Source organism: Neovison vison, chromosome 6, assembly GCF_020171115.1.
Source record: "Neovison vison isolate M4711 chromosome 6, ASM_NN_V1, whole genome shotgun sequence".
Lineage (NCBI taxonomy): Eukaryota > Metazoa > Chordata > Mammalia > Carnivora > Mustelidae > Neogale > Neogale vison.
Window position 1 is genome coordinate 220523052 of NC_058096.1, and position 24120 is coordinate 220547171.

A 24120-nucleotide genomic window follows, 5' to 3' on the forward strand; every position below is an offset into this window, starting at 1 on the left:
ATTCTTTTATTTGCTGGTTTCTCTATTTCTCTTGCTCTGACCCTCACCCTGACTATGAACTCCCTACAGGCCAGCAACCAGCAACACCCATCTGCCTTAATGTTTGTTGAATGAATGAATGAATGAGGTCAAATCTAACATTTTACTAAAAAGGAAGTTAACAGTACATAAAACGGTCACTTACCCTAGATACAGGGCTACGTTTTTCTTGCAAGGATGTTTAATCAACTGTGCTCTCGGAGATGAAAAATACAGTTGGTCCTAGAGAGAGAATGTCACACAATAATATCAGTAATAATGAACGGCTGAGAAAAATAATTTCCTGATATAGAACATTGAAACTGTAAATGTGAAGTTGAGGCAAGTGCGTAATAGGAATGCAATGTAATCCTCCTGTTTTCCTAGTACACTCTGGTGACGTCAGATGTCAAGGGGAGGATGGGGAGGAGGGTAGAGAAGCTGGGTGAGCAGTATCTGAGACATCTCTGTGCTCTATTTGCCACTTGCTGTGTATTTATGTCAAAATAAAAAATTATGAGAGGGGCGCCTGGGTGGCTCAGTGGGTTAAGCCGCTGCCTTCGGCTCAGGTCATGATCTCAGGGTCCTGGGATCGAGTCCCACATCGGGCTCTCTGCTCAGCAGGGGGCTTGCTTCCCTTCCCCTCTATCTGCCTGCTTCTCTGCCTACTTGTGATCTCTGTCTGTCAAATAAATAAATAAAATCTTTAAAAAAATTAAGAGAGATTAACAGGATAATTACTGATATCACATTCCTTGTCCATGTTACTGCGTATTTACAGATCATGAGTTATTTGTTAGAGACGCCAGAGGGTGAGGAATGGTAAAGGTAACATGTTAGGGACCAGGCACTTGGAGATGATTTAGAAATGCAGATATCACTTTCTGAAATAAGGCTGTGTCGACAGGAAACGTATTTTAACAGGTGAAATATTTCTTCCTGCATTGTAGGCACACACAGGGTGAAAAAAAAAGTTTGTTCTTGCTGGACCTAGTGCAAGCCAAGTAACGGTTTGTTTCTTATTATCCGAGAGTTACAGTGTAGCAAACGAACACTGAAAAGGAGTATCTGAGTTCTAAATCCACTTCCACCTCCTGGCTTTCTTCATGTCATTTGATTACTTGCAAGTTTTTTTAGTAAAACGGGAAAGATTAAGCCCTACTTCCAAGTGCAATGGTAGGAATTAGATAATGCTCTATACCTAACACATCACGGGCACTGAGAAATACTGAGTGTTAGTTCTGAAAGTGAAGGACAGAGAGAGAGCGAGAGAGCGAGAGAGAGAGAGCAGTACGGAGCCACATACCCCTTGAATTTGCTGTCTGATATGAAACACCTTTCCTGTCCTCACCATGTGATTACTAGAGATAAGTGACAAGAAAGACCACCTGTCATTTTTACCAGTTATTCAGCATGACTCCTACCAGGGTACACACACATGTACATGCAACAATGGAGATTTAATTTCTGAGAGCTCATAAAGGCTCATTTGCAGATCTCAGATTAGGAACTCCTACTTCAACCCCAAGGTCTTCTTTCTCGCTCTCCTTTTTTTTTTTTAAGGCTGTGGCCAGGCCAGGGGTGGGGAGATGGATGGTCTTGGCAGCTGGAGAAGGTTGGTATGGTTTATAACTTATAGCAGAGTTTGTCCAGCTTGACATGCACCGGAAGCATCTGGAGGCTTGATAAAGGGTAGACTGCTGGGCCCCACCTCTGAGTCTCTGATTCAGTAGGTCCAAGTCTAACAAATTCCCAGGTGATGCTAATACTGCTGGCCCAGGACCACACTTGGGAGAACCAGTCCGAGGAAATGGGAGAATTGGGTATCACCCATCTTTCCAAACTCTGGGACAAATCCCATTGGTAAATCGTACTGGAAAACTGCTTTTTGCTTACTAGCTATGTGCCTTTAGTTTGGTGAGTCTTTAATTTCACTGGATCTGTTTTCACATCAATAAACTAAAGTTAAGGAATCATTGCTCCGTGAACTGTTGTAAAGCTCAAGTTAGGTCATGCACCAGGAGCGCACGTTTACTATTTCATGGGCAAACAGGGTCCTGCAGAATAGGACAGCTTACTCCAGGCAGGAGTTCCCTGAGGGCAGGAACTGGGCTTTCACATTTCCCTAATCCCTGTGGAACCCTCCACACAGTATCCACTAATCTAATATACACTGAAATCTAAAAATGTTCTGGGTAACGAGTGAGTGAGATAAGTACTCCACATCCTCATGGAGTTCACATTCTAGTGACAACATCAGACAAAAATTTGTCAAAACAGTAACAGAAATTAGCATTGCTAGGAAAAAGACATTGCGGGGTGGGGGGAGAGCTTTATATAAGGAGATGTGCGGTTTAAGTCAGGATCCGATTGACCTAAACCAGGATCAGGAACCAGACATGGAGAAATCTGGAAGCAAAGTGTGCCAGGCAGAGAGGATACCAAGCACCCTCTCCCCTGTCCCCAAGGCTGGCCAGAGTTTGGCTTGTTCAAGGGATGGTGTGACTGGGGCATTGATTTAGGGAAGGGCAGGCACCAGACTGGTGGTTCTCAAATTCCCTAGGCAGTGCCTAGAAACATTCTTGATAGAAGTACTATGGCACCCAGCAGGTGGAGGCCACGGACCCTGCTCCACATCCTACACGCACAGGACGGCCCCACCCCAAAGCGTACTCAACGTCAGCAGCGCCGCTGTTGAGAACGCCCGGGCCAGATCATGCCGGGGGATTCAGGAACTTGGGTTTCTTCCCGGGCGCCACAGAGAATCGGGGCAGGCGAATGACGGGATCAGATTCTTTTACCGATGATCCCCCTGCCTGCGGCACTGGGCGACGGAGAGGAGCGCACGGCCAGGGCGGCGGCAGCGGATGTGGCTCCCAGAGTGGGAATCGGACCCAAGTTTTGAAATGGCAATGGGGGGGGGGGCGTGGTGATGGGCTGGAGGGAATTGGGGTGAAAGAACGGGAAACATCAAGTTCAACTTCTAGAACAAGAAACTGGGAACCCTTAACGAGGTTGGGGAGCCTCCGCTCAGGGACGCGCCGGCCCCCTCCGCGACCCCGGGCAGCACCCCTCCCCGGGGAGGGCAGCCCCACCGGCACAGCGGCTGAGCTCTGGCCAGCAAGCAGAGTCGCAGGGTCGCCGCAGCCACCAGCATCAACACCAGCATCTTGCACAAAGAACCACCGCCACCAATGCACCTCAACCGCCGCTGGGTGTCGCCTCACAGTCTGGGCATGCGCACCCTGAACCTGAGCTCGCAGCTGCCGGCGGGCGGCGGGCGGCGGGCGGGGGGGGGGGTGGCCTGCTGGCATCTGAGCATGCGCCCCTCGTCTCCCGGGGAACGCCTAAGCTACACACAACACGCCCCCCTTCTGGAGGGCCGGGCTGTGCGCTCACCGCGGCTCACGCTCTCCCCAGTCTGAGCATGCGTTCATCGTCTCCCGAACGCGCCACCAGGGAGGGCTCAGGCTGGCGCGCACAGCTGCCCGAGGGCAGGCTCGTTGGGGCATGCGCACGGTGTCTCCCGGGAAACCCGAGTCCACCAAGCAGGACGCGTTCCAGAGCCGGAGCGCGTGTCGCCGGCGCGCCTAAGCGAAGTGTACGCACAGGGCTGCCTACGCGTTCTCGCAGCTGCGTTTGCAGCACCAGGGGCTCCCTTTTCAGAGGCGCTGGGGCGTGCCCACAGCCCTCCACGTGAGCCGACGCGGCTTGCAGCTTCCCCGCTGGGCGGCCGGAAGAGGCGGAGGCAGTGAAGAGGCTGAGCCCCGCCTCCACGCTTCTTCGAGCCCCACCCCCGCCGCTTTCCGTTCCGGGTCACGCCCCCCCGCCCCCCGCCCCGGGTCCCTGGGCACGCGCGGGACTTCACGTGCGCGCTAGCGGGGCGGGGGGAAATGACGCAAGTCCTGTGCGTCGCTAGGATGGCCGGGGCATGGCGGCGGGCACAGGCTACGTGCGGCTGTGGGGCGCTGCGCGGTATTGGGCGCTGCGGCGGCCACTGTTGGCCGCCGCCCGGGGGCGGGTTCCGACTGCCGCTGGAGTGTGGTTGCCCAGAGGCCGGCGGGCCTGCGACGCCTTGCCTCCCTGGGTTCTGTGGGGCCGAGGCCCTGTGGCCGCGGGCCAGTGGCGGGGACTTTGGGAGGCGAACAGCCGCGGCGGCGGTGGCTCATTCTCCGGCGGCGAGGATGCCTCCGAGGGCGGTGCTGAGGATGGAGCCGCGGGCGCCGGGGGCAGCGCGGGGGGTGGGGAAGGCCCGATCATAACGGCACTGACTCCTATGACGATTCCGGACGTATTCCCGCACCTGCCGCTCATCGCCGTCACCCGCAACCCCGTGTTTCCGCGTTTCATCAAGATTATCGAGGTAATGAGCGCCCCCCGCCGTGGCCTCCAGTTTCCCCTACTCTCCAAACGGCAGGTGGAACCGAGGGATCCTTGGGCACCCTCATGTTACACAACTTTTTCCACGCAAGAACGTTCTTAAAAGTTGAAGTTCGAGTCCTTGTCTTCTCACTAGTTCGTGAATTTGAGCCAGATTCCTCCCCCTTTGAGGTCCCTGATGAACCCAGTGAGTTTAGGACTGCCCAGTTAGAGCCCTAGTCATAGAAATCTCCGATGCTGGGAAGGACCGGACCAGAATAGTCTTTGCCGTCCAGTAACTTTTCAGCGGGTTTTGGTAAATGTTTCATGACACTCTCACTCGGGGCGGTTTGCAGTCTGGTTGCGAGCCCCTTTGAGATTAGGATTCATTCCTTCCTTAAACATTTCTTGCCGGCTTACCAGGGGCCAGGCACGGTTCTTAGGGCTACAGCAGTGAACAAGAGTGATAATTCCTGACTTTGGAGCTTCCGTCCTAGCGGGATACAAGAGGCAATAAACCAGATTAGTAGGTAAATTTCATGTTGGAAGGCAGTGACTACTGGGGGATAATAGAGCCAGGAATAGAGTACGGGAGACTTAAGAGGTATGTGGGGGAAGGATGTTCTCAGAGGGGAGCAGCCATGGTTTATTCATTCAGTAGAGTGTTTTTTACTTGTTATGTAGCAGGCACTGGGGAAGCAGACAAGCCACATGCAGTCCCTGTGCCTAAGGAACTTGTGTTCTGGTGGAAGAGACATTAAGCAACATCATTTCAGACTAAGAGCCAAGGGGATGGGGAGATGGACTTGGGTGATGTAATAGAAAGCAACACGAGTGCAAGGAACTTGAATTTTTAGGATAGGAAGGACCCGAATGCCTTCTTTCTTCCCTGACCCTTCCCCCACCCCCACTTTTTTTTTTTTTTTTTTTTAACGATGTGGAAATTAGAGTCCTTGGTGAAAAGTTATCTGTTAACAGAGCAAGGTCGTACAATGAGTCAGCCTCCGCATTCACTCTCCAGCCTCTCCCTCATACTTGAGTCTCTGCTAAACAAATCTCGGGTCGGGAGGAGCCCCTTCTACCCCCTCTCCCACCTGCTGATGGTGTGTGTTCGAGCTACTCTTCCAAGGGCCTTCCTTGGTTTTGAGTGGTGGTTACTTGTGGGCCCCAGAACTATGGGTTCATATCCTGGCTCCACCACTAGTAGCTCCTTCACCTTCAGAAAGCTGTGGTTCTGGGCCTCCATTTTCTCATCTGTGCAATGGGTATTATAATCAAACCTCAATTTTTAGAGCTGGTCGGGGAGGTAAGTCCACCAGTGTCGGGGGTATGGCCCCATACCTTAATCAGAAGCTGCTGCTGCTCTTTCCTGTGTGGTACCCTCCTGACATTTCAGAAGCTTGCCCTTGAGGCCTTTTTTCTGTCCTTGACCCCAGTCGACCTCTGGGGCCAGGAGTGTTCAGCTACAGTCCCCTCAGTCCTGCAAAGTGGCAGATGCCTTTTTTGCTCTTTGTCCAGAGAGAGAGGATTCCTCCAGGAGATTCTCTCTCCCCACCCGGCATTAGCTAGGAGGGTTGACTGAATCGCTGTGGAAAGCGGGAGACTGGCACGTGTTGTTGTTACCTTGTCAGACAACAAGAAATCCTGCCAGAGGGAGGAGGCAGGTGCTAAGATGCAGCAGTTATCATCAGAGAGGAATGAGGGAAACTTCCATGGCACTGGGTGAAGGTTTCTGAACCTGTTAGCAAAGCTCTGTTCACTCTTGCTTCTGTGGTTGACACGGCCTGTGGCTAAATTGCCCCTGTAGTTTCTCCCCTTATTAGTGGCCTCTCAGTGTAGATCAATGGCTCTTAATTTGTGATGGGTTGGGGTGCCTGGGGGACTCAGTGGCTAAAGGTCTGCCTTCAGCTCAGGTCATGATCCCAAGATCCTGGGATCGAGCCCCACATTGGGCTCCCTGCTCAGCGGGATGCCTGCTTCTCCCTGTCCCACTCCCCACTGCTTGTGTTCCCTCTTTCGCTGGGTCTTTTTCTGCCAAATAAATAAATAAAATCTTGAAAAAAAAAATTGTGGTGGGTCATGTACCCATCCTATGGCCGTCATGGACCTTTTCCCCAGGGAAAAATGCATCTGTAGGGTCAGGAATTCCTGGATCATAAGTTAAGAGCCCCTGCTGAGGGATGAGTTTATAACACTGGTTCTCAGGCCGTGGTGCGGAGGCGGCAGCGTCAGCATCACTTGGGAGCTTGTGTGAAGTACATGTTCTCAGGCCCACCCCAGGCCTCATCTGTCAAGACGCCGAGGGCTGGGGCCCAGCCACCTGTCTTACCAAGTCCTCTAGGTAGCTCTGGTGCTGAAGTTTGCGGGCCCTGAAATGTAATCAGAGTCTGGGGTGGGAATTGATGCCTGCTGGAAGGAAATCACTTGGCCTTACAGACGTCGCTCCTGCCCATCAGATGTTGCCTAGAAGATGTTAGTCCTCTCCCTGCCGTTGAAATGACATCAAGATGATGCGTTGTCATCCCGGGGCTTTCGATCCTTGATGAAAAGGGTGTAGACGTGATTAAGAGATACTTCCAACGCGAATTGGGGGAAGTTACCAGTCTGTGGGATGGGCCACGGTTGAATCACACACATTTAGTGTTGTCTTTCTGGCGTTGATAAAATCGGAATAGTCTAGATTTTCAGGCCAAGACACTTCACTTCTGAAACAGCTCTTAAAATCGGAAGTTAAATCAGTTTCTTGGTTCTGGCTGTTGGTCTACTTTGAGTTTTCTCCAGAAGGTGGTGGGGCCCACCGCGGCCTGCAGCCCTGTCAGCCTGTCCCACCGCATTCTCTACGCCTTCGTGTGTGTGTGTGTGTGTGTGTGTGTTTGGTTTGGGGCTTCCTGGACTGTGTTGGTTAATGTCCTGGTCAGCCTGTCCCACTGCATTCTCTACGCCTTCGTGTGTGTGTGTGTGTGTGTGTGTGTGTTTGGATTGGGGCTTCCTGGACTGTGTTGGTTAATGTCCTGGGTCAGGTTAACATAGCTTTGAGAATCATCTTGAAAACGCCAGAGCTGTTGTCAAAATGTCAGCTAGGAAACCTGGCCTGCGTTTTTCACTTTGGGGTCATTGTCATGCTAGGTTAAAAATAAGAAGTTGGTTGAGCTGCTAAGAAGGAAAGTCCGTCTTGCCCAGCCGTATGCCGGCGTCTTTCTAAAGAGGGATGACAAGTAAGTGTAACTTTTCCTTCACTGCTTCGTTGAAGTTGCCCTGGAGTGTAGTTGACCACAAGTCCTGCTCCGTAGAGTAGCCGGGACCTCTGACCTCTGACTGGGAAGAAATCAAGCAAAACCTTCTGAGCACAAGGCCAAGAGCCGAGCCATCTTTTTAGTCTGGGCTGAAGACTTGGCTCAGCTCTAGGTTTCATGTGGTCAGTTGTTGGGGAGGGGGGAGGGGGTGCAGGTGTTAACCTCCAGGACCTTTGGTGGTGACCCCACTTGTGAGGTCGCTTCAGAGCAGAGCTAGGGGAGCAGATAGGGCAGCTCCAGGAACACCCACCTTGACTCTAGGTGAGAATTAGTTCCACTTCTGAGTTAGGAGGTAAATTCTTTAGGGGGAAGTGTGGAATGAAATCTCTTCCATCCGGGCCTGTCTTTACAGCCAACTTAGCCCATGATCTGCTCACCTGGGTGCAGTGGCGGTGGATGCCAGGGGCCACGCTCAGCCCGTAGGTGCTCCTCGGGGCTTTGCAGCACCTGTGGGAGCGAGGAGGTTGCCCTCGGGTTTCCGTGGAGGCTGGCAGGGGTGTTTCTCTTCTCTTCCTCCTCCCTCTTCACTCAGGACACCCCGTTGAGAATTGGGGCCTGTGACCATGCACCTTTGTGTCCCTGTCCCTTAGCAATGAGTCTGACGTGGTCGAGAGCCTGGATGAGGTCTACCACACGGGGACGTTTGTCCAGATCCACGAGATGCAAGACCTTGGGGACAAACTGCGCATGATCGTCATGGGACACAGAAGGTGAGGGGCCCCGAGAGTCTGGGGTGAGGCAGGAGGAGAGGCCCTGAGTGTCCCCAGGTTCCTGTCCTGGCCATCCTTCTTGCTCAGCCCTCCTGCCTTGTCACTGCCAGGACTAGACCAGAGCTGGAGGTGGCGGAGACAGGTCACTTCTGGGTGCCTCTTCTTTTTTTTTTAAGATTTTATTTATTTATTTATTTGACAGAGAGAGAGATCACAAGTAGGTAGAGAGGCAGGCAGAGAGCGAGAGGAGGAAGCAGGCTCCCTGCTGAGCAGAGAGCCCGATGCGGGACTCGATCCCAGGACCCTGAGATCATGACCTGAGCCGAAGGCAGCGGCTTAACCCACTGAGCCACCCAGGCGCCCCTCGTGGGTCCCTCTTCTTAAAGTGGCTGTATGGGTGGCCAGAGGCAGGTTGTATCTTTTATGCACGTCATTCACACAAGCGTCACAAATACAAAGTAGCAGGTTGCCTCATGTCCCGTGTAAGGTGTCAGCCGTTCACAGTTGGTGTGCTTCTCCTCCAAGTGCCCTTGTCCGTGTCTGGCCGCGGATCGTGCTGGATGTCCAGCTTAGCACCGCGGGTTTTGACTCAGCCAGACACATCGCCTTGCCAACAAGGCAGCACACCCAGGGAAACAGGGTGTGGCAGGCACTGGCTCTGTCCCGGGTCCTGGTAGTGGACTTACTTTGTGAAGCCCCTTCTCCGGTCCTCATCTGCTCATGTTAGAGGCTGTTTTTAGGATAGAGGCTGCCGCTCTGTCTCCTGCGGGGGATTCGTGAGCTGGAGGGAGGAGACGATGCCACAAAATGACTAAGAGCTTGGTCTGCTGCTAAGTGCTGTCCTAACCTGCAAGGTGCCTCATGGAAGGGTTCCCACTGGCTCTGGGGGCCAGACCTGCTGTTCCCGTGCGGTTTGCTGGCGTCAGCCAGGCACTGGGTCCACATCCCGCCAGCTCTCAGGCTAGTCCTCTGGAAAAGGTGGCATTAGTGACCCTGTGGGACAGGAGGGAGCTGAGAGGGGAGGTGGCAGGTTTGCATTCACATCACTTAAGCCCTGGTGTCTGCTGGGTACTTGGGTGTGTATGGAGAAACAGGCCTGGGGCCCACTCCGCACCCTCAAGAGAGGTGGCCGGGAGCATCAAAATGGGCTGCCAGCTGAATTTTTTTTTTTTTTTTTTTTTTTAGATTTTATTCATTTATTTGACAGACAGAGATCACAAGCAGGCAGAGAGGCAGGCAGAGAGAGAGAGAAGAGGAAGCAGGCTCTCTGCGGAGCAGACAGCCCGATGTGGGGCTCGATCCCAGGACACTGGGATCATGACCTGAGCCGAATGCAGAGGCTTTAACCCACTGAGCCACCCAGGCGCCCCCAGCTGAATTTTTTTTAAGATTTTATTTATTTGACAGAGATCACAAGCAGGCAGAGAGGCAGGCAGAGGGGTGCAGGGAGCAGGCTCCCTGCTGAGCAGAGAGCCCAATGTACGTCTCGATCCCAGGACTCTGGGATCATGACCTGAGCTGAAGGCAGAGGCTTTAACCCACTGAGCCACCCAGGCGCCCCTGCCTGCTGAATTCTGACAGTGGTGGGAGCTTTTCAGGGAAGTGAAGATGGGCAGGGTGAGGGGTAGGCGTAGACGGGGGCTGGACCTCACATGGAGTGGACAGGGAGGGCTTCTCTGTGGAGGTGCCCTCGAACTGAGGTCCGAACAACAGAAGGAGCCGCTGTCTGGTGAGCTCCAGGCCGAGGGCGGGGCAGGTGGAGTCCTAGAGCCGGGCTGTGCTTGGTGATGCCCGCGGCTTGTGACGGGCCCCATCGCTGGCTGCTGCTGGCTCGCCGGGCAGACTTCAGAGGTGCGTGGGGGACAGTGGGTTGTTGGTGTGGAACGCAGAGTGGCTGGGGCAGCAGGAGCCCAGCGGTGTGCCCAGTGCGGGGGTGGGAGGTTGCCGGTCTTGGGGTTCTGAGACGGCAGCTTGGTCTCCAGCCCCGGGGCCCGGCACATCCCTCCGTTATCAGCACTGGAAACCCCAGTAGCTTCACGTCTGCCCCGTTTCCATCTTCAGGATTCACATCCACAAACAGCTGGAGGTAGAGCCCGAGGAGGCCGAAGCTGAAAACAAGCAGAAGGTCCGCAGGAAGACGAAGCGGGGCAAGAAGGAGGCGGAGGAGGAGCTGAGCGGCGGGCCCCTTGCGGAGGTGGCGGCGGAAGCTGCCTCGGGCCCCCTCGGTGAGGTGCTCATGGTGGAGGTGGAGAACGTTGTCCACGAGGACTTCCAGGTCACCGAGGAAGTGAAAGTAAGTCATTGCTGCGGCCCACGGGGCCCCCTGAGCAGGGGACGTGCTCCCCGAGGCTCTAGGCCGTTCGGCTGTCAGGCTCTTGTGGAATGCAGAATGTGCCTCCCCAGCCCCACAAGTCCTAGGAAGAAACCGGCAGCCAGGAGTGAAGGATTGGAACCTGGGTCCGGCCCCAGCCCATGTTGGCTGCGCAGGAACCCCCGGGCTTCTTTCCATACTGGCTCCTTCCGCTCAAGCCCGGGGCGCTGGGGAAGGGGAGCAGGGCCCACTGCCCATTACCCGTGGCTCCTCGGCAGGAAAGCAGCAGCCTTCTGGCCGCCTTGACCCCAGGTGCAGGCCTGCTTGCCACCTTCGTAGCCTGGGGAGCCTGCTGTCACGGTGGTAGGTGCTGTCCTCTTACCTGTTCTGGGGCAGGGAGCAGCAGGGGGCCCGCCTCCAGGGGTGGGTGTGAAGAAAGGCAGAGGTTACGGAAAGCCCCCCACCCTCTGCGCAAGTTCCGGCATCGTCCTGCCTGGGGGAGAGCGCACCCTGCGTAGCCGGCCAGCAGCCTCAATTGGCTCCTGCAGCACCATGTCGAACAGAGTTCTGGGGGCTTCTGAGTTGAGGGAAGGAGTCCTGCGGTCCGCAGGTGACATCTGCCCCGGGCGCTGGGAGGGCCTTGGCTGCGTCTGCCCGGGGCAGCCTCACACCATGCAGCCATGCTGTCCGGAACTCACCGACACGGTCTCTGGTTCTGCGCCATCGGCCCCCGGCGGCTGTCAGGCGCTCCATCTGTGGCTGGTACCACCGAGGGACAAAATGTCAGCTTTTGTCTTGATTCTAAATTATTTAAACCTGGGTGGCTCCCCCGGCGGCTGGACTGGGCCTCAGAGCTTCCTTCCTCTGAGGAAACTCGCGTAGTGGGGGGAGAAAGACCGCGAAATGCATAGGTGCCACAGGGAAAAGAATCAGGGAGACTTGAGGAGGCTTAACGCTCGTGCTTGTCTGCGCAAGCGATGGGCCTCTAACTGCCCTCTGCAGGTTCCTTCTGGAAAGTCCCATCGTTTGAGGGACAAACCCGTAGCTAGAGGCTGAGTGCTTGCAGTGAAGGAACGCACGGCGGCCGCTTCCCGATCCCTCCTGTGCCCTCGTTGGGGTTTGGTGTGCTGGGAGCCGCCTTCCGGAAATCGCCAGGGGCCGGTGGTCGCACCACCAACTGCCCTTGGTCCCGCCAGGAGCATCCTGGCCTTTGTTGTGGCGGTGATGCTCCTGGTGTCCACAGTGTGTGGTGGGGGTGGTCCTCCACCTCCTCGGGGAGTCTGGGCCCAGGGTTCTGGCAGGGGACAGGCTGACAGCCCCGGTGACGCGCAGGGACCTCCCCAGACGGGATTTTCAAGCCAGGGTGTGCTGACGTTGAGGACGCGGGTGTTGGTTGTGAGGCTTGTGCTTGAAATGAAGGAATAAAGAAACCCGCGTCCCCCTTTTTCCTCCAGATGGCTCGTTCTAAGGTCCAGGTTTGACAGGGTGTAAGGAGCTAGGCACTGGTGTTTGTTTTTATGGTCTTGATCCCAAGCCCCCATGGCTGGTGGATTCAGGGTCCACTCCTGGGCGTCTGAGGCCATCCGTGGCCTGGGCCAGGCGGGAGGGGCTCCTTGGGCCACGGCCCCTGCTGGCCCCAGGGATCGATGGCCGCCTCCTTGTTTGCCAGGCCCTGACCGCCGAGATTGTGAAAACCATCCGGGACATCATTGCCTTGAACCCGCTCTACAGGTCGGTCTTCGGTGCCATTCCCCAGGCCTGGTGTGCGGTTAGTCCTCCCTGAGGCCAGGCGGGGGTCTGCCTGCGTCTTTCTGCAGCTGGGTCGGTGGGAGGCTTTCTCAAGAGTGTCGTCCCGAGAGAAAACTGGGGGTGGCCCTGCGGTGGGAGGGTGGAGGGAGATGCCTTACGCAGTGCACGTTTTTTGAGAGCGTGGGCTTGCCCGGAAGCCTTTTCATCATCAGCTGAGGTAGATGGGGGGAGTCTCGTGCGGGGGTCCCTCCACGGCCGGAGGGGGCTTGTGTCTGGCATGGGGTTGTGAGTCTCATGGCTTTAGGACGGGAGGCCCCACCGGCCCGCACCCGGCGCTCCGTGAGCATCCCAGACCTTGACTGTTGCTGCCGGGAAAGGGACAGGCGGGCCAGCGCTGCTGCCGGGCCGGCCCCAGCTGCAGCAGCGCGCTCTGTCCCTGCAGAGAGTCTGTGCTGCAGATGATGCAGGCGGGCCAGCGCGTGGTGGACAACCCCATCTACCTGAGCGACATGGGCGCCGCGCTGACCGGAGCCGAGTCCCACGAGCTGCAGGACGTCCTGGAGGAGACCAACGTGAGTGCGCGGGCCGGCCTCCCGGCCTGGCTGCTTGTCCGGGCTCGGCTTTGCCATTCCACCTCGCGCTCCCTGAGGCCGTCAGGCCACCCCCGCCTCTCAGTCTCTGTGGCGACAGCGGCCGTTCGCTCCGGGTGGGGTCTTTGTTCATCGGGGGGCGTATTTAGCTCGTCACCAGTCTTCTGCGGGGACCAGCGACAGCGCTATGAAAGTTCTCGACCACAGCTTGCAGACGTGCTGGCCTTTAACTGTAGGAGAACTGGGACAGAGGGGGCTTGTCTGCACTTGGGGACGCGTGGCTGGGTCGAGCTGCCCTTGTGCGTCCGTCGGGAGGGGCCTGCTCCCCCCCCACTCCCCCCACACAGAGATGCCCATTTCTGACCATCACTTGCATTTTCCCTTTCTCGGCAGATTCCCAAGCGGCTGTACAAGGCCCTCTCCCTCCTCAAGAAGGAGTTTGAGCTGAGCAAGCTGCAGCAGCGCCTGGGGCGCGAGGTGAGTCCCGGGGAGGGCGGAAGGTGGGCCTCACTCTTGTCCGGGGCGGCGAAGCTCTCTGAGAACCCAGGGCTGGTCCCGGCGCTGAGCCCGGGGCCTGCAGCCCCCCGGATGCCCTCCGTCGCTGTGGAGCTGCTCTCCCGTCCACGTCCTGGGAAGATGCTGGGCACGGGAGCCAGTCTGGGAAGGGGTGGAGCTGTTTCCCGAGGCTCTGCTGATTGTGGCCCAGTCCAGGGGCCTCATGGGTGGTCGGTTGCTTACCGCGCGTGTCGCTTCTCAGAACTGACTTGCTTTTTCCACTTTATTTTCGAGAAAATTTTCAAGTCACATCTTTACGTGGAAAACTTTTAACACTGAGTTATTAGCCCAAGGCAACTTCTTTAATTTTTAATTTTTTTTAAAGTCTTTTTTATTTGAGAGCGAGAGCACACGCGGGGGAGGGATAGTGGGAGAGGGAGAAGCAGGCCCCCTGCTCGGGCCCAGCTTGGGGCTCTATTCCAGGACCTGAGAGGATGACCCAAAGCGAAGGCAGATGCTTAACTGCCAGCCACCCTTTGTGAGGCTCAGACTCATAACCCCGAAGTCCGAGTCGCATCTCGACCAGCTGAGCCCGCACGGTGCCCCGGCACAAGGCAGTCCTTAACGCACCTCCGGTAGGAGACAGGAATGGGGCTTGTAGGCGGGCCTGGTGCTCGGCGGCCTCCGAGCCGTCACCCGCCGCCCTGTCCACGTGGAGGAGCTCCGTGCCCGTGGCGGCTGCACCAGCATCAGGCCGGCTTCACCTGGTCATGGTCAGGACGGAGGATCGAATCCGCTCCTCACCTGGAACTTGGCATCTTTATTTCCAGCTTGGGGAGACTGGGTTCACGGGGGAGGGAGCTGGAGACGGGCTTCCTGTGTCTGGAGGAAGCTGCGCCCCTGGCCCGCGGGCCGTGTGTCGTCCCCCACCCGCACCGCGCTGACGGCTGTGCTCGGGCCGCAGGTAGAGGAGAAGATCAAGCAGACGCACCGGAAGTACCTCCTGCAGGAGCAGCTGAAGATCATCAAGAAGGAGCTGGGGCTGGAGAAGGAGGACAAGGACGCCATCGAGGAGAAGTTCCGCGAGCGGCTCAAGGAGCTCGTGGTCCCCAAGCATGTCATGGACGTGGTGGACGAGGAACTGAGCAAGCTGGCCCTGCTGGACAACCACTCCTCCGAGTTCAAGTGAGCCTCCCGGGGCGGCCCGGCCGTGGGGCGTCCACCCTCGAGGGCGGCCCCCATCTTGCGCCTCAGGCTCAGAGAAGCTGGTGACCGCCAGGGGCCGGGAGGGAGGGTGGGTGCCTTGGCCACTCTCCAGTCACGATGGAGAAACCCAAGAAGCACTTGGCATGTGGCGGTCCGCTCTCGGTGCCCCCGAAAAGACACACTTCTCTTTGTCACTCGTTTCCCGCTGGGCAGAGGCAGCTCAGAGAAGTGGAGTCCGTGAGCAGGGCCTCTGTGCTGCTGGGTGGGGATGGGGCTTTGAACCCAGGGGTGTCTGGCTTTAAGCAGTGCTTCCAGCCAGGGCCCCTCCTCTGCATGGCCTTGAGAGCCTGGAAGTCTCTTGCATCTTCCTGGGTGCTCAGCCTTGCCCTGTGGGTGTGCAGCTCCCAACCCGGGGTCGCTCTCGGGGCAGCGCTGACTGGCCACCAGCCGGGCCTCTGCCACGCATGCCCTGGGAGGGGTCATCTCCCATTTTTACCTCTGCCGCCTCTGGAGCAGGATTCTGAGCAGTCCCTGTGCTGCCAGTGTCCAGGCCCCTGTCCTGGGAGCCGTGTGGTTCCCATGTCGAGGCCTTTGCCGATTACCGGCTCCTCCAGCTGACGTGCCCGGGCGCAGTTCGAGCGGCAGGGGCAGCGGGCGCCGGCACCGTGGATTGGCAATGGCAGCACCAGGCAACGGGCTGGGCTCCGCTCACCGGGTCTGGTCTGTCCCCCGGCAGCGTCACTCGTAACTACCTGGACTGGCTGACGTCCATCCCGTGGGGCAAGTATAGTGATGAGAATCTGGACTTGGCTCGGGCCCAGGCGGTGCTGGAGGAGGACCACTACGGGATGGAGGACGTCAAGAAGCGCATCCTGGTGAGGACCCCTGCGCCCCACCCTTGGGTCCCAGCCTGCCCCCATCTCCATCCCACCCCGTCCCTGTGAGGCCCCCCGCGCCCCTCTCCTAGGTCCCAGGCCTTCCCCCACCCCACCCTGCCTGTACCCCTCCTGCATGTCCTGGGGCACGGGCCACTGGAAGCCTCCGCTGGGCGCCACAGTCCCACCTCCCCGGCTCTTGTTCTGAGCATGCAGGGCGGGCACTGAGCAGCAGGGTGTGTCATCATCTGGATTCCGGACCCAGGATTCCCCCATGGTGGGGTGGGGTCCCAGAGGAGTGGTTTGGGGGGTTTCTGGTCTAGGGTCCAGGAGGGCCTTTGCCGAGGCAGGGCTGGCGGGGTTGGCAGAGGCTGAGGAAGGAGAAGGTGGAGGGCTTCAGGGGGAAGGACTGGCATTGGAGCAGATCAGAAGGCGGCAAGGGCACCCTGGGCCGGGCACACTGCTCTAGGGGCCTCGGATTCCTGAGGGGAGGGACAAGAGTCGTGCCTGAGACAACAGGTGATGGGCCCGGCTCAGGGCCAGTAATTTGTGGCCGGAGCAGCAAGAGGGTCAATACGTTCCAGGATGTGGGAGGAAGGGGTTGCTACCAGCTCATCCTGGCGCCCTGATCACCCAGTCGGTCACTGCAGTCACCTCGGCCCCTCTGGGACATGCCTTGTCCCTTCCACAGCCCCCCGAGGTCTGAAAGGCAACGTGACAGTGGCGAAGGTCACAGCAGGCAGGGCTCCTGAGCGAGGGCGGCGCGGGTCTCATGGGAGCCGGCCTCTGCCCACAGGAGTTCATCGCCGTCAGCCAGCTCCGAGGCTCCACCCAGGGCAAGATCCTCTGCTTCTACGGTCCGCCTGGCGTGGGCAAGACCAGCATCGCCCGCTCCATCGCCCGTGCCCTGAACCGCGAGTACTTCCGCTTCAGCGTCGGGGGTATGACGGACGTGGCCGAGATCAAAGGGCATAGGTAGGCCTGGCCTGGCTCCATTCCTGTGTGTGCGAGGGGGTGTCAGCGGCGAGTGGTGGCCTCCGCTCATGCTGGGCTAAGTGCCGACGAGCCCGGGCACCGCTGCCTGCAGGCCCGGCGGAGTCCGGCCGCTCAGACATCGGCTCAAAATCTTGGCCTCTTGACCAGTAGGAGGGTGGACCCCCAGGAGCGTTTGTTTACCAGGTTCTTGGCAGATGGTCCCCGCCAGTTCCAGCTCCCATCCTACCTGGTTCAGCTCCCCCAGCGCTGCGGCCAGAGTTCCGGAGCAAGGCGCTCTCCCCACTGAGAACAGGGCCGCACGCCCGTGAGGCCTCAGCGCCTCTCCTGATTCTTTGCTCCCTCACCGGGTCTAGCAGGGGCTGGTGCTCTGGGTCCAGGGTCTGAAGACTGCTGGGCTGTGTGCGCGCGCCCTCCGGTTGCAGCGGGCATGGCGTGTTCTCCTGGGGCTCGCATCCTCATGCCTGGTCCTGCTCTGCCCTAGGACCTTTGCACAGACTATTCCTGCTACTCAGAAAACCCTCTTCTTTCAAGTACCCGCACACCTTGTTGCTTCACGTTTTTTTGCTGAGAACGTCTCCCTGAGACATTTCTTGTTCCTGCTTTAATGCCCCTGAGACCGTATTCCAGGTCCCCTGTCCCATCTTACTTTTGTAGCACGTATAAAGTTCATCACACCTCTGAGTTCCTCCTCCATCTCTCGTGCCATTTGTCTGCCCTGCGGGGCCGTATCTCTCAGGCACAAGACTCGTGTCTGCCTTACTCTGTGAGTGCCAGACCTCCGCACCTGAGCTGGGACAGTAGAACAAGGAGGTGGTCAAGAAGCACCCCGACAGGTGCCAGGCAGGTGCGGGCCGTGGGCCCCGGGACCCCAAGGCCTAGGAGGCCATGCTGTGCCCGCGAGGACCTGGGTGGGGAGAGCATTTCTGCTGCCAGCATCGGGCTGCTGCTGACCTCTGTTCTGTTACATTGGGCAGTGTGCACTGGGTTTCACCGTCCGGATAGGAGGTGCTGGCTTCGGGGACAGGTTTGTGCGAGACCTGGTTTTGCATCTGTACCCGGCCCAAGTCAGAGCTGGGGTGAGATGGCGACATTGCCATTGCTGGAGAGCCACAGGCCATCGGGGAGGCCATCAGCCGGTGCCACACGCATCACCTCCCCGTTGGCCACCTCTGGGCGGCCCTCCTTGGAGGCCGAGTGCTACACTGAGAATCTGTGCGCTCTGGGAGCCGGCAGGGGAGGAGCCGACCACTCCAGCTGTGCTCTGCCCCCCAGGCGGACATATGTGGGTGCTATGCCAGGGAAGGTCATCCAGTGCCTGAAGAAGACCAAGACGGAGAACCCCTTGATCCTGATAGACGAGGTGCGCATTGGCTGGGGGCTGGGTGTGCGGCGGGGCTCAGGGCTGACACGGCAGCACGGCTTCTGTTCCTAGCACCCTTCCCCGAGGTCAGACGTCCCTGAGGCCTTCCTGGGCCAGAGCTCCAGACAGTCCCAACCATCTCTCTGAGATCGGACCCATGTTCCCCGCCATTTCGGTTGTCCCCTAGTCCCTGGGGGTCCGCACAGCTACTGGGCCACTTCACACTTCTGTCCTTGTCCTCGGATGACCCCATGGCAGCCCTCCTGCTCCAGGCTCACCCAGTGCCGGGCCCTAGTGCTGGTGAAATGGGGTCCCACCCTCCTCCCTCCTGCCAGGAGCGGGGACCAGTGCCCAGAGCACCCACCTTGCGCTGCCCCTTCAGGTGGACAAGATAGGCCGGGGCTATCAGGGGGACCCGTCATCAGCGCTGCTTGAGCTGCTGGACCCCGAGCAGAACGCCAACTTCCTGGATCACTACTTGGATGTGCCCGTGGACCTGTCCAAGGTGTGTGTGTCCTGCCGGGGAGCCGGGCCCAGTGGGGAGAGGCAGGGGGGCTGGTCCTCCAGAACCTTCCTGCCGGCCTCCCCAGGTGCTGTTCATCTGCACAGCCAACGTCACCGAGACCATCCCCGAGCCGCTGAGGGACCGGATGGAAATGATCAACGTGTCAGGCTACGTGGCACAGGAGAAGCTCGCTATCGCAGAGGTTAGGGTGGGACCCTCGCCCCAGCTCTGGACAGACGGGGGTGCCCACTGCAGCTGGGGGTCGGGGCATATTTGAGGCCAAGTGCCAGGCCCCTAACCAGAGCTGCAGGGGACAGTCCATAGTGGTCCTGCTCGGAGTAGGGATGGCCAGGGTCTGTCCACTGGTGTAGCGTGAGCATGGCCAGGAGCAGCGGCGCGGCCAGCTGTGAGCTGTGTAGCCGCGCACGGGTGACCCCTGCGTGGGCAGGTCCCCGCCCCACCCGCTTTCCGGCTGGATGTCCCATGGCTCCCATTTGCCCCTGCCCGGGCCTGGCATCAGACCCCTGGGCTGTTCCTGCTTGGGGGCTGGTTGTGCATTGCAGGGCTGGCTGTCCTCCGACCGACTGTACCTTGGGGGTTCCCACACCTCGTGTTTGGGTTTGGCGGTTTGCTATAACAGCTCCCAGAGCTCGGGGCCACAGTCTGCTTCCTCACCAGTTTGCTACAGAGGATACAGCCAGGGAACAGCCACGACCATGCATCAAGCCCAGCAGGGCCACGGGCTTCTGTGTCCCTGGGTGCGCCCCCCTTCCAGTGCTGCCCAGTGGGCCCGCCTTCTCCCAGCTCTGCGGCCCAGGCTATTCAGGGAGGCTTCCGATCCTGTGCATTGTTGAGTAAATCATGATCCGCTGGTGCCGGACTGGCCCTCTAGTCTCTCCTCTCCCTGGGGGTCAGGACCGAGGCTGACCAGTACCCACCCACCGCACCCCACCCACCGCACCCCACCCCGGCCCTCAGACCCCCACTCCAGGGGCCGCCTCACTGGTGCAGGCCCCGGTAGGGTGGCAAGGGGCCCTGGGAGGCAGCAGCAGCTGCGCTGCTCCCCCCGCTCTCCTGTAGACCCACGCTGTACAGAGTTCTCCTACCCCACTCTCCGGGCTCCAGAACAGGAATGAGGGAGAGACCACCGTGAAGGTGACGTTGGAGGAACACAGCAGGGCTATCCATGCACTGTGGGGGGCCGTGTGCTGGGCCCTCCTGGTCCCCTCCCCCATTGGTGCCGCTCTCTATCCCGCTGCACAGCTGTCCCAGGGCCAGCACCCCTGCCGCCCGTCTTCCCACCGGCTGTGGGCCTTTGAGTTCTGTGGCCGCGGAACGCTTGTCCGAGGCCCAGGCTCAGCCGGAATTCAGGTCTCTGCGTTTCCTAGACCTTACTGGTCTCCTGGCCGGGGGCTGGCTTCCTACCCAGAAGAATGTTAGAGCAGAGCCAGGTTTCTCTCTAGAGCCAAAGGAAGGTATTTCTGACTTGTGGTTTTCTTGCTGGAAGGGAGTCGAGCACATTTTTTACTGAGCCCATTTCAGCCCTCAGGTGCTGGGCCCCAGCTCTCGGGGCCTGCTAGTGGCCTCCTGTCCCCTGCTCTGGGAGGGGAGCCAGAGGAGCTCTTGGCTGAGTTAGTTACAGGGGTCCTGGGGCCTCCCCCGCCGGCCAAGGAGCGGGGCAGGTTTGGGGACCTGGACAGGGAACTTCTTTTAAAACTTTGAAGGGGCGGGACGCCTGGGTGGCTCAGTTGGTTAAGCAGCTGCCTTCGGCTCAGGTCATGATCCCAGCGTCCTGGGATCGAGTTCCACATCGGGCTCCTTGCTCGGTGGGGAGTCTGCTTCTCCCTCTGCCTCTGCCTGCCATTCTGTCTGCCTGTGCTCGCTCTCTCCCCCTCTCGCTCTGATAAATAAAATCTTTAAAAAAAAAAAAAAAAACTTTGAAGGAGCAAGAAGAACATGGACTTACAGAGGCTTCGGGGCCAGCCCATGTCAGTTGACAAACGTACTGACGTGTAAGGTTGTGTCCCCCATGTTTGCATTGCCTTCTACCCCAGAGCTGGTGCTCAGGCCTCTCTGTCCCATGACTGCTGTATGGCAGGGGTCGGGCTGGGCTGTGAGTGACCTTGTAGCCTCTTGACCTTCCCATTCCTGTCTCTTCGGGGTGGCAACCCCGAGTGTGAGGGTGAGCCCAGGGATCCAGGAGACCTTCCTGGAGGGGTGATGTCTTAAGTGCCATTTGGAGGAAGGGCAGGAATGTAACCTGGACAGAGGACGGCCCAGGAGCAGAGCCCTGGGAGCTTCTGGAGGTGGCAGGCCGGGCCTCCGTGGGCTCCCAGGAGGGCCTGGCGCCCGCCATGCACTCTGCCCAGACTCCCTGCCTCCCTTCCTCCCCGCCCTGCTGGCTCCTTACCCTCAGGTCTCCACTTTGGTGCTCCCTCCTGGGGCAGCATTCCCCGAGCGCCCCGCCCCCCGAGCCCGGGGATGAGAGCTTGTGCAGACAGATGCTGGGGCCACCTCCATTACCTCTAGCCAGCCAAGGGTTGTGGGAAGGTTTCGGGGGTGAGTGGGGGTGGGGGCACGCGGGAGAGGCACCCGTTCCTGGTCCCAAGGCCCCGAGGGTCCTGATGGCGGCGTGCTCCTCCTGCCAGCGATACCTGGTGCCTCAGGCACGTGCCCTGTGTGGCCTGGACGAGAGCAAGGCCAAGTTGTCGGCGGACGTGCTGACCCTGCTCATCAAGCAGTACTGCCGGGAGAGTGGCGTGCGCAACCTGCAGAAGCAGGTGGAGAAGGTGAGCCGGGCAGCTGCGGGGAGCGGGAGGCCTGCAGGCTGTGCGGGCGGGTGGGGGCTGACTCAGGGACCTGTCCTGCCAGACCCCACTCCCAGGAGGTCCCCAGAGGAGGCCTGTCCACAGAGACAGGGAGGAGCTGGTGGGAGCCGGGGCTGGGGCAGTGGGTGGAAGGGTCTGTACTTCATGGGGATGGACCCTCCATTTGGGGAGATGGAAAGAGATTCACATGTGGAGACAGATGTGAATGTACTCGATACCGTGAAGCTGCAAACGCGGAAGTGGTTGAACTGGTCACTTTATGTACTTTATCCCGATGTTAAGAATTAAAAAGCGGAGTGCCGGGCGCACGCTCACGCTGCTGCCTCGCCTGCTCCAGGTGTTGCGGAAGTCCGCCTACAAGATCGTCAGCGGCGAAGCCGACCAGGTAGAGGTGACACCCGAGAACCTGCAGGACTTCGTGGGGAAGCCCGTGTTCACCGTGGAGCGCATGTACGATGTGACGCCGCCCGGCGTGGTCATGGGGCTGGCCTGGACCGCCATGGGTGAGCGGCAGAGTCCTCGGAGCCCCCTCGGCAGAGGGAGTCCAGGAGACCGGGGGCTGATCAGGGAGGGGAAAGATGGGCCCCCAAGGTGGCAGGAGTGCCCCACAAGCCTTATTTGCGTTGGGAGTCCCTCTGGCCTGGGGGCGGGGCTGCCACCCAGCAGTGGGGGCTTCCTTACGCAGGTGACGTCACTCCACCCCAGGCGATGGGTGGTGCCGTGGGAGGAGTTTGCAGACCAGGCGGGCTGAGTGGCGTGCTGCCTGCACATCTGGATGAATGTAAAGGAACTGGGGTTCGGCGCTGGGAGGCTGCACCCTCGCTGTGCCCACCAAAACGAAGCAGAGGGCAGCAGCCGCCCCAGGGGCAGTGCTGCATTGTGGAGAGGCAGGCGGGCATCAAACCAGGGAGAGGGCCCAGAAGGAACACTTGGGGTGTTCCCCAGGCACCCCACTGTGAAGGTTGGGGGAGGGGTCCTAGGATTCCCAGCCTCTGCCTGCTGGTTCCCAGGAGGCTCAACGCTGTTTGTTGAGACGTCCCCTCGGCGGCCCCGTGACAAGGATGGTAAGGGGGACAAGGATGGAAGCCTGGAGGTGACAGGCCAGCTGGGGGACGTGATGAAGGAGAGCGCTCGCATCGCCTACACCTTCGCCAGGGCCTTCCTGATGCAGCGCGAGCCCAGCAACGATTACCTGGTGACCTCCCACATCCATCTGCATGTGCCCGAGGTGAGGACCCACCTGGCAGCCCGGTCCCTGGTCCCTTGCCCCGGGCTGTGCCCACCTGTCATCCAGCCTGCCCACCCGTCATCCAGCCTGCCCACCCGCATCTCCCCACCAGGGTGCGACCCCCAAGGATGGCCCGAGCGCCGGCTGCACCATCGTCACGGCCCTGCTATCCCTGGCCATGGACCGGTCTGTGCGGCCAAACCTGGCCATGACAGGTGAGGTGTCCCTCACTGGGAAGATCCTGCCAGTGGGCGGCATCAAGGAGAAGACCATTGCGGTGAGTCTCACCCCCTCTGCCCCGGGATGGGTCTAGACTAGAGGGCCCCCAGGAGACACGGTGTCCTTGCAGAGTTGGTGTAGGCCTCAGGCAGGCAGGGAGGGTACTAGGGTTTGGGTCCGTGTTGAGTGTAGTGTCCAGCTGTTCTGCTCCGTAGCGATCCTTTGTCTCTCCAAGATTTCCATCTTGGCTGCTCTCAAGCTAGCAGGGCTTCCTGCTTCCTCAGCCAAGCACCAAGGATGGCAGAGGCAGAAAAAGCGGGAGAGTCTGGTCTGGGAGTACGAGGCCTTGTGTTGGCCAGTTAAGTCCTGTGCTTCTCCCTCAGTGCTGGGCTCCCATCCTTGCGTCCAACCCGTGATCCCGAACTCCTGAAACCAGGACGCCCCCATCCGTCCCTTGACCAGCCCACTAGGCAGAGTTCACGTCTGGGGACTTCAGAGGCTCTATACACTGTGCTTTCCCCGGTTGCAAAGTGGAAGAGGAAATAAGGCTGCATTCACTGTGTCCCTGGGTGGTGCCAGGTGGCCAGTGGAAACCATTGTTCCCCAGGGGGTAGTCAGGCAGGGTGAAATTGGGGCTGGTGGCCTGTGGGCCGAACACAGACCAGCATCCAGAGCTCACAGGTGCTCACTCGGGCTGTGCCTTGCTTTAATGCACTTCGTGTTCGGATCCTGTTTACTTGTAGCTGCCAAAACGCTTAACTGGCTCTGGTTACTGTCATTGATTAAAACCGGGGCTTCTGCGGGAGCAGTCTGCCGGAACGGAGGTCAGGGATGGCCCCGGGCTTCCAATTTCTCAGCTGTGAGGCCTGTGTGAAGGGGAGGCCGACGCCCCGTCCCATAGCCCTTCCATTCACCCTCTGGCCCTCCCTCCCAGGCAAAGCGAGCTGGGGTGACGTGCATCGTCCTGCCGGCGGAGAACAAGAAGGACTTCTACGACCTGGCTGCCTTCATCACGGAGGGCCTGGAGGTGCACTTCGTGGAGCACTACCGAGAGATCTTCACCATCGCCTTCCCTGAGGAGCAGCCGGAGGCCTTGGCCGTGGAGCGGTGACGGCACCTGGGCTCACTGGCATGGACAGGCCCGTTTGGGCCAAGCAGTCAGTGGACCAGGAGCCCGGGACCGCTGAGCCCTCCGGAGACCCGGCAGAGGCCCGAGGAAGGGCCACAGCAATGGCTAAATCACGGCGCCCCGCACGGATGATGAACTATTTAATTATGATTAAAACGCCTTTCCAGGACTGCTCGCCTGCTTGTTCTGTGCCCTCCGGCGCCTGCCCCTCCCCAGTGCGCGGCGAGGACTCCCCAGCCTTCACACCAG

The 24120-nt window shown here is 59.0% G+C and overlaps 2 protein-coding genes across 2 annotated transcripts in view; one reads left to right on the forward strand and one right to left on the reverse strand.

The window, feature by feature from the left end:
• CATSPERD (cation channel sperm associated auxiliary subunit delta) overlaps window positions 1-3187 on the reverse strand; it is a 47542-nt gene extending 44355 nt beyond the window's left edge. Inside the window, exons 1-3 of the mRNA XM_044254459.1 lie at window positions 3114-3187; window positions 1325-1379; window positions 185-261 (exon numbers count right to left, since the gene is read on the reverse strand). Coding sequence (XP_044110394.1) covers window positions 185-261; window positions 1325-1379; window positions 3114-3187 — 206 coding nt within the window. The remainder of the gene's footprint in view (window positions 1-184; window positions 262-1324; window positions 1380-3113) is intronic.
• Window positions 3188-3939: 752 nt separating this feature from the next.
• LONP1 (lon peptidase 1, mitochondrial) lies at window positions 3940-24040 on the forward strand. The gene is made up of 18 exons (XM_044254460.1): window positions 3940-4381; window positions 7504-7592; window positions 8261-8380; window positions 10442-10673; window positions 12361-12422; window positions 12883-13012; window positions 13424-13507; window positions 14490-14710; window positions 15468-15606; window positions 16403-16581; window positions 17875-17962; window positions 18345-18467; window positions 18553-18669; window positions 21116-21256; window positions 21633-21798; window positions 22306-22523; window positions 22636-22800; window positions 23677-24040. The coding sequence occupies exons 1-18, from the start codon at window positions 3950-3952 to the stop codon at window positions 23851-23853; spliced, it is 2883 nt and encodes a 960-aa protein (XP_044110395.1). The 5' UTR covers window positions 3940-3949; the 3' UTR covers window positions 23854-24040.
• Window positions 24041-24120: the final 80 nt, after the last annotated feature.

What these genes read in the sequence shown, in the direction of transcription:
- LONP1 (XM_044254460.1), top strand. Translation starts at nt 3,950, where the DNA reads ATGGCGGCGGGCACAGGCTACGTGCGGCTGTGGGGCGCTGCGCGGTAT. An exon ending in AGCAGCGCCTGGGGCGCGAG is followed by an intron (nt 13,508 to 14,489) that starts GTGAGTCCCGGG and finishes CTCGGGCCGCAG; the next exon opens with GTAGAGGAGAAGATCAAGCA. An exon ending in CCTTGATCCTGATAGACGAG is followed by an intron (nt 17,963 to 18,344) that starts GTGCGCATTGGC and finishes CTGCCCCTTCAG; the next exon opens with GTGGACAAGATAGGCCGGGG.